Source organism: Cyprinodon variegatus, unplaced genomic scaffold (genome assembly GCF_000732505.1).
Source record: "Cyprinodon variegatus isolate N-32 unplaced genomic scaffold, C_variegatus-1.0 Scaffold320, whole genome shotgun sequence".
NCBI lineage: Eukaryota > Metazoa > Chordata > Actinopteri > Cyprinodontiformes > Cyprinodontidae > Cyprinodon > Cyprinodon variegatus.
In genome coordinates this window covers 279,656-289,330 of record NW_015150773.1, presented here as the reverse complement: position 1 = coordinate 289,330, position 9,675 = coordinate 279,656, and the positions used below count along the sequence as shown (strand labels likewise).

The window sequence follows — 9,675 nt, the reverse complement described above, 5'->3', positions numbered from 1 at the left end:
CTCTCCCCGCGGGTCACTCCAGAGTAGAAGAGAGTCCAGCCTCTCTCAAGGAGCTGGGTTCCAGAGCCCTGGCTGTGCATAGAGGCGAGCCCAACTATTTCTAGCTGGTATCGCTCCACCTCCCGCACAAGCTCGGGCTCCTTCCCCACCAGTGAGGTGACATTCGACGTCCCCAGAGCCAGTTTAAGCGCCCGTGGAACAGGTCGCTGAGGTCTCTGCCTCTGGCTGCCGCCCAATCCCCTTTGCACCGGTCCCTCATGGTTCCCCCTGCAGGTGGTGGGCCCACTGGGGGATGGCCTCGTGTCGCTCCTTCGGGCTGGGCCCGGCCGGGTCCCGCGAGGAAGAACCCGACCACCAGGTGCTCGCCGACGAACCCCAACCCCAGGTCTGGCTCCAGGGTGGGGTCCCGGCTCCGCCGTACCGGGCGACGTCACGTGCCTCGTTTTAGTCCTCGTCATAAGGGTTTTTTGAACCGCTCTTCGTCTGAGCTGTCACCCAGAGCCTGTTTGCCTTGGGAGACCCTTCCAGGGGCATTTAGCCCCCGACAACATAGCCTCTGGGATCACCCAGGCACTGAAACCCCTCCACCACGTTAAGGTGGCGGTTCAAGGAACTATTTATATATTAAGTATTTTTCTCCTCTGCTGTAAAATTGTTTATGCACCAATAACTGGACCTTCTGTGTTTTCAGCTTCACTCAGAGACAAAATGGCTTCCAGAGCAGAGGAGGGTCTCTGCTGTCCGGTCTGTCAGGACGTCTTTAAGGATCCAGTTGTTCTGTCATGTAGCCACAGCTTCTGTAAGGAGTGTCTGAAGAACTGCTGGAGAGAGAAAGAAGTAAAAGAGTGTCCAGTTTGTAAGAGGAGATCTTCAATGATTAACCCACCTTTAAATCTGGCTCTGAAGAACCTGTGTGAGACCTTCATACAGCAGAGAGAGCAGAGAGCTTCAGAGGATCTCTGCAGTCTGCACTCTGAGAAACTCAGACTCTTCTGTCTGGACCATCAGCAGCCAGTGTGTCTTGTCTGCAGAGATTCAGAAAAACACACAGAGCACAGATTCAGGCCCATCGATGAAGCTGCTCAGCAACACAAGAAGAAACTTCAGGAAACTCTGGAACCTTTAAAGGAGAAGCTGGAGCTCAGGAAGAAAGTTCAAGAGGAGTTTGATCAGACAGCAGAACACATGAAGGTCCAGGCCCGACACACAGAGAGGCTGATTAAGGAGCAGTTTAAGAAGCTTCATCAGTTTCTAGCAGAGGAAGAGGAGGCCAGGCTGGCTGCACTGAGGGAGGAAGAGGAGCAGAAGAGAGGGATGATGAAGGAGAAGATGGAGGCTCTGAGCAGAGAGATAGCAGCTCTTTCAGACACAGTCAGAGCCACAGAGGAGGAGCTGAGAGCTGAAGACGTCTCATTCCTGCACAACTACAAGGCTGCAGTGGAAAGAGTCCAGCGCTGCCCCCTGCTGGAGGATCCACAGCTGCCCTCAGGAGCTCTGATAGACCAGGCCAAACATCTGGGCAACCTGGCCTTCAACATCTGGAGCAACATGAAGGACATGGTGTCCTACACTCCTCTCATCCTGGACCCAAACACTGCTGGTTCAGAACTCATCCTGTCTGAAGATCTGACCGATGGGAATAAAGGAGAGGAACAGAATCTTCCTGATAATCCAGAGAGGTTTGGATCTTGCTTTTCTGTCCTGAGTTCTGAAGGCTTTAACTCAGGGAAGCACAGCTGGGATGTTGATGTTGGAGACAGTGAAGAATGGGACCTTGGTGTGATAAAACAGTCTGTCCAGAGGAAGGGAGCCATAGACTCTGGATTTTTGGTGATATGTTTCTGTGAAGATCAACACATTGCAGCATCCCCACCATCTCCTTCCAAAGTCCTCTCACTTCAGAAGAAGCTCCAGAGGATCAGAGTGAATCTGGACTGGGACAGAGGAAAGCTGTCCTTCTCTGATCTGGACACTAACACACACATACACACCTTCACACACACCTTCACTGACAAGATGTTTCCATACTTCTGCACTGCTAACAAAGTAAAAATCGTACCCATGAAGATCTCAGTAAGCAAAGAGCAGCTCTGATGTTCTCAGCATGAAGAACACAAAGTCCAAATAAAACCTTATTGATCTGATTGAAACTCAGTGTTTGAAACAGGAAACTGGAGATGATCTGATCTGATCTGACTGATCATCTGGTTGTTTTCAGGTCAGTTTCAGATCTGCTTCATAATCTGTCCAGAGGCTACAAACTAAGACATGAAGTGGATGATGTGGAGTTTAGTTTGGTTCTGACAGCAGATCCAGGTGTGCTGATCATGAACAGGGAACAGGTGAGGTTAGTGGAGACATCAGGACCCTGGAGAGCTCTGCTGATGGAAACAAACTGAGATCCAAACATCCAGACTGATGAACGCTGCAGAATCTGGTTTCTTCTTTCTTGGTTTGGTTCAGGAACATCTCAGATCAGATTTAATCTAAAATATAAACTGACAAAGAAACCTTGTATCTCGTCTTGGTACTTCAGATCCTGGTACTCGAGACTTCATGGTGTAGTTTTCTACTACAGGATTACTCGACAAATCTAGAAGGTTCTCTTTATCTCTTTTAGTTGAAGGTTTATAAAGATTTTCTGTTGCCTCCTGTTATTCCTGGGCCAACCTGCTACACATTTATTAATCATTAATACATGTTGGAGCCATTTGAAGCTCTGTTGCTTTGCATGAATGTCAGGGGTTTGAATCCTAGCCTGGGTTTCTCTCTGAATTCTACTTCTTCTCACAGTTTAAAACATGACTGTAAATTGGTCTTTGTTGTGTAACACAACCATTAATAAATAATTAGAAAATGTTGTAGGTGCAAGTCCCAGTGTAAATGCACGTGGAACGAAATGCTGGGATATATTTAATCCTCTGTCTGCCCCTGTACATGATGGTTTGGTCGAAACCACCTCCAGCTTCATTATTCTGCATCAATCGGTTGCACCTGCCTTCTTTCTGTAAGATATTTTCTGCATTTTTGATGCAATAATCAGCAAAAGTAAAAATATGTAATAAATGTTGGTTCATTTATATAGTGCCAATTCCCAACACACTTGTCATCTCAAGACACTTTACAGCGACAATACTGTTAGATTCATTAAAAGTTTCTTTTAAGAAAACCAGTTGACACACCCCTCCAGGAAGAGCTTGCAGTGACGACTTTCTCCTCCATTTTGTAGTAAACTCTTCAGCAATCCCTCACTCCAAGCATGGTTGTAGTGACAGTGGAGAGGAAAAACTCCCTCTTAACAGGGAGAAACCTCCAGAAGAACAAGGCTCATTGTGAGCTGCCATCTGCTGAGGCCGACTGGGGTTTAAGGAGACAAAAACAGAGATACATAAAAAAGCAAATATACAAAAGGATGTCATGATCTTGGCACCAGTCATCGGTGCCAAGATCATGACAACCTTTTGTATATTTGCTTAGCTCTTCCCAGTTTTTATTATTACTCATAAGATCCACCTGTTCCAGTTCTTATTTAAACTGCTTGTTTCCAGACATCAGTGCCAGCTCTGAGAAAGGCAACTGTCAACCAGCTCCTCAGGCGGCCCCCTCCTGGAAACACTGAATCTGTCAAACTCGGAGAAACAGGACTACCCTGAAAAACAAGCCAAGCTCCAACATCTATAAACAAAGGTGTTGATGGCAGCAGCATAGTGGATATTTAAGTCAAGTATGGAGTCACAGCCGAACAGGATAAGAACAGATTAACCTAAAATCATGAGTGGAACTGAATGAATACTGCAGAATAGGAGAAGAAAGATAGAATGAAATGGTACATGGCTTGTACTTATATAGCGCCTTTATATAAGTCAGGAGACTTGACCAAAGCACTTTACACTACATTCATTCACCCATTCACACATTGTAGCCACAGCTGCCCTGGGGCTTACTGACAGAACCGTACACTGGCGCCACCGGGTCCTCTGACCACCATCAGTAGACAATGCAGGTGAAGTGTCTTGCCCAAGGACACAACAACACTGAAAGTCAGAGTTGGGGCTTGAACAGTCAATCCTTAAATTTCAGGGCAAACTCCTACATCCAACACCACTGTCGCCCTGAAGCAGAATGATGGACAGCAGTGCTTGATGTTTGGGTGCTATGTCCAGCAGCCTAAACCAGTGTTTCCCAATCTTTTTTGACTTGTATATGGCTTTGGGCATTTTTCTTATTGTGAGTTCCCCTCTCAGTCAAAAGTATTGATGCTGGTCAAAAGGGGAATGTAAAATAACTGTTTATAAAAGAAAAAATATTTTACTTCATCTTTTAAGCATTTCTTTGAGCGTTTAATTCTTATAATTTTATGCTTTCAATCTTAAACATATAAACAACATAAATATGTTGCCTGGAAGTTAGTAAGGAATGGAAATAAATACAAAATTAAATCATATTATAAACTTGTATTTATAAAACTGGTGCTCCTCTGAGTAACTCCTTTATAATCAGCGGACAGCTTCTAACTACAGTTTGTGGACTTTCTGATTTTAAAGAATTACAATAGTCCTGCCTTGTCCAGACAGGATATTTCAAATTTTTTGCAATATTCTGTAGATGTAAAGAAGGAAATTCTAGAAATCTGTTTTTATATGGGATTTAAATGACAGGTCCTAATCAAAAATCACAAGTTTTTTACTTTATAATCTGAGATTAATTTAACCCCATCCAGATGAAGTGACTGACTAATCAGCTGTTCTTTCAAACAAATCTAGTACAGACAATAACTCGTGTTTTGTCTGCAACCAGAAACAGAAAGTTACAAGTCATTTGGGTTGTTATGTCTTTAAGACTTGCCTGTAGTCTATGCAATGGGTTAGCTTCATCTGGATTTATAGACGGATATAGCTGAGTATCGTCAGCATAACAGTGGAAATTAATCCCTGGCTGTCTAATATTCCTACCTATTGGGAGGATATACACTGTTCTAAAAATAAAGTTAACACTCAAATAAGACATCCTACATGTAGATAGATAAATTAATGAAATATGCTCATTGAGTATTTTTTTTTCTACAAAGTCATCTGTCCTGACAACAATTTATCCCAAGTCTAACATTGTCCAGCATTAGGAGGAACCCAGGGCCAACCACACCAGCAAATGGCCTCACAGGGGGTCTGATGATTTTATGTTGGTACCTAATGGCTGTCATGCTACCTGTGGTGAGCATATGGAGGGCTATGCAGCTCACCAAAGAAATGCCATCCCACACCATTACTGACCCACTGCCAAATTGGTGATGTTGTAGGATTTTTTGGACAGCAGATCACTCTCAATTGTGTCTCCAGACTCTGTCATGTCTGTCACATTTGCTCTATGTGAACCTGCTTTCATCTGTGAGGAACAGGTTGCCAGTGACAAATATGCCAATCCTGCAGTTCTCTGGCAAACATCAAGCACCCTGCATGATCTGGGCTGTCAGCAGAACCTCCACCTGTGGACATCAGGCACTCATACCATCCTAAAAGAGTCGGTTTCTAAACGTTTGTGCAGACACATGCACATTTGTGGCCTGCTGGAGATCATTTTGCTGGGCTCTGGCAGTGCTTCTCCTATTACTCCTTGCACAAAGGCATAGGTAGAGGGAATGCTGTTGGTTTGTTGCCCTCCCACGGCCTCCTCCACATTTGCTGGTGTCCAGTCTCTGAACAATAAGCTGAAAGACGCAACTAACCTTCTTGCCACAGCTTGCATTGATGTGCTATCATGGATGAGCTGCAAAACCTGAACCACTTGTGTGGGCTGTAGAGTCTATTTCATACCATGAGTGTGAAAGCACCACCAACATTCAAAAGTGACACTCAAACATCAGGCTGGGAAGCATAGGTACTGAGAAATGGTCTGTGGTCCCCACCAACAGAACCAGTCCTTTATTGAGTGTGTCTTGCTAATTGCCAATAATTTCCACCCATTTTCTAATCCAATTGCACAACAGCATGTAAAATTGAAGGTCAATCACTGTTGCTTCCTAAGTGGACAGTTCGATTTCATAGAAGTTTGATTTGATTGAAGTTCTTTTTTAACTTCACTCAGTGTTTCACTATGTTAATCGCCTAAGCATGACCAACTGCAGAAGCTCAGGTGACATCACGTCTGTTTGTGACAGACAGGTTGAGTCATGTCCGTGCCTCAACCCAACAACCACTATCGCAGCCATCCTACCAGCCTCAATCTATTCCTGCTTTCTTCCCGCATGAAGACTACAGCTAAGCTCCATACTAGCTTGGACATTTTCAACAGTTTGTAGGCATTCTGTAAAATAAAACATCAACCAGGACAGACCTGTGCTGGGCTAGGTAAGCAACTAGGAACAAGAATTTTCTAGAAACACAAATGTTGGGAGCAGTGGCACCGTAAAGGCGAGATGTTCTTATATCTACTCTCTTTAAAATTAATAGAATACAGAGTGTTTGTGTCGGCCAAGTTGACACATGCCGAGCAGACTCAATCTTCTCATTTAAGAGCTTACGTGTTACAACAAGCTCCATGTAAGTCCATTGTCATGGATGCTGGATGAATGCAGGCATTGATCACACAGAGGGTGGCCTAGAGGACATGGAGGAGGATGACTTGACCTTCCCAGTTCAACGCTCCAGGCCACCAAGCAGTGCAGAAGTCACATCCACAGGGGAAGGTGACCTGTATGATGTGTGCAATGGGGCAGCTTCAAAGCTGAACATCCCCTGGCCGGCAGCTCAAGATTCAAGAGAAGCAGAAAAGGACCTGTATTTTAGTAAAAGATCTCCACTTGTTTTACCATCAGCAAAACAGCTCTTACCAACCATTCATGGGTCTATGGGCTCTATGCACAGCTCCACTACTTCCTGAATTTAATGCAGCTCCTTTGTTTCCTGTCTTTCATTACTGGACGAACTGATTAATCCAGGTGTGTCTGGCCAGTTACTTAGGTCATACACACCTGGATTAATCAGTGCATCCAATCATGAAAGACAGGAAACAAAGGAGCTGCATTAAATTCAGGAAGTAGTGGAGCTGTGCATAGAGCCTATTAAAATCCTGGAGAAGATGGGGCATCAACTGGACTCTGGGACACCTAACCCCAGTCCTTGGGATTTGTGTAGTGAACGATTCATTATCTGTCCAGAGGCTACAAACTAAGACATGAAGTGGATGATGTGGAGTTTAGAGGTGCATTTCAAGGTTGTGGTTGTGTTATGGGTCTGGCTGTCTCAGATGAAAGGGGCCTAAGGTTAAACCTGTTGGTCCTGACTGACTCCTAGAAGACTGAGATTATGGATGCAACTTATGACCTGACAAAAGGTCTATTAGAACCCTCCTTGGAGAAAATGAGGAAGACAAGTACCCTCAGAAAAGAGGAGGGAGAGGCTTTTAACCTTTGTTTGCCTCGCAAACCTAGCCTTATGGGAAAACATAAATTTTCACTATTTATTCCCCCTGTCAGACCCAGACCCTCAGCTGTTGCTCTATGCTTTCGCTTCTCTCAGCCTGATATCCACAACTCTTGTCAGTGTGAGGTAACAGGTCCTGTCTTTGATTCTGGTCCACCCATGGTGGCCATCGAAGCCCTGGGCGGCAGAGATAATCCACCAAACCATCGCCCCTCCCCATTTGCAGGGACCTGCTGTCTCAGGCTCAAGGGGAGATTTATCATCCACACCCAGTGTTGGGTTCGTAAAATGTAGGTTATTGCTTAAGAAGAACTGAAATACACAATTATGGATACAATTCCTGCAGGAAGGAGAGACAGTGGAACCCCAGACTCAAATGCACTGTCTCCCACTGGACCTCCTCCACAGAGCATTTTATTAACAGAACATGACACATGGTTACAAACAAAGTATTGTTCTGACAGAACAATTGATCAGTTCATGAAGACAGAATGCTCCATCAGAATGACAAGGCAGGTTGGTCTCCTGACTGAATCATGAGACAGGAGTAGAGCATCCCCTTGCAAAAATGTTTCATAAGCACACATTAATTTTATAATCATCATTGAATAAACCTAACATTCCCTCCTCTTGTGCATATAAACATTAGCATGTAGCACTTCTAAAAAGATTTTTACTATACACATCATAAATGCATTGCAGATAGGGAATTCAGTAATCAAAGATCAATATGCAAAAAATAAAAATATGAAAAGGATTAAAATGTAAAACTTAAGCAAAAATGTAAGATTTATCAAGAATGTAAAAAGCTTAAAAAATCTGTCCCTTGAGTAGGCAAAACCTCTTTAAATCTTCAACTCATCCAGAGCGGTCTGTATGAGTACAAACATAACAGTTTGTTTTATTCAAACCTTCAGCAACGTGCTTGGAATGCTGCCACCACCTATTGGCGCCATAGGGATGACTTGGTGTGGATCCATCAAAAACCATTCTGGTTTTCTTTTGTTTCAGGCGGTCAGTTTGAGTCCCTAAGAGCACCAGTCCAATGGTCACCATCAGGCAGCAGAGCCACTTTAGTTTTCCCATCTTCACCAGTCCTTCCAAGGAAGCACCCACTAACTAGGACACTAAGGGATTGGGTTAGGTTGTTTTCTTCACCAGCGTTGAGACGAAAAGCTCTAAATTGCTTAACCCCTTTGTAGCTGGGCTTCACCACAGATCCCTACCTTAGTCGTGGGGTCCCTGTGAAGGTACAGTAACTGTGCTTCCTGTTGGGAAAAGTCTTTAATCAGCTTACAATTACTCTCGTGGATGCAAGTGTGTCTCTCTCCTGGATCTTCACAGCGGTTGGAGTTGCTAGTTGTACAATGTAGGGTCCTTCACACCTTGGAGCTGCCCAATTTTCCCCTTGATGATTTTAATCAGCACTCAGTCTCCAGGCTTCAGGCCTTCCTGTGGGGAAACAAAAGGAGCTCTGGGCAGATTACATGTTCTTCGCAACATGTGAGACATGCTCATTTTTAAAGTAGTTATTTAATCCTGCAGTTAGATTAAAATACTTGTTGTACTATACTCATTATCCCTCCCGTTGAGACATAATAAACTCATGGCTCAAAATAGCTGCTGCTTTCAATCAGAATCAGAAATACTTTAATAATTTCAGAGGGAAATTACTTTCATTACACACTTCAGTTACAGTTTTATATATATATATACACACATCCAACTACACAATATAATAAAGATAAAAAATAAGAATATGGGGGAGCTACTGTTTCCACGGGTTCTCTTTAACCCTTAAAGTAGGACACTACAGGTATGAGCCTATCACCATGAGACTGTAACAACACAGAGGTCATATACCTTGTTTAACCATCAACTATTTGGATGCACGGTTTTTGATAATTTTACAAAGCTAAGACAGTTGCTGAGAAAAATTCTACTTTGAGCTTTATGAATTGCTGTCTGCTACTCTGACATAGCTATTTTTGTGTCATAAAAAAAACTTAAGAAAAGATGAGTTTTTTATCATAATGTGGAATCTAAGCCCTGCAGTAATTGTGCAATTCTAAAAAGACATTCTTGTAGCTTATTACCTTCTTCTTAGTGCTGCATTTGATACAGTTGACCATAATATTCTTTTAGAAAGACTTGAATATTTTGTTGGAATTAAAGGAACAGCATTAGACTGGTTTAAATCTTATCTATCTGATCGATTTCAGTTTGTTCATGTTAATGATAGATCTTCAACATGCTC

At 43.4% G+C, this 9,675-nt stretch overlaps 1 protein-coding gene across 2 annotated transcripts in view; it reads left to right on the top strand.

The window, feature by feature from the left end:
• Positions 1–708: 708 nt before the first annotated feature.
• LOC107091013 (nuclear factor 7, brain-like) overlaps positions 709–9,675 on the top strand; it is a 33,611-nt gene continuing 24,644 nt past the window's right edge. Inside the window, exon 1 of one of the 2 annotated variants that reach the window (XM_015384708.1) lies at positions 709–2,094. In XM_015384708.1, the coding sequence (XP_015240194.1) occupies positions 709–2,094 (1,386 nt within the window). Of the gene's footprint in view, positions 2,095–9,675 lie in introns of those variants that run through there. The other variant, XM_015384709.1, reaches the window with a different exon arrangement.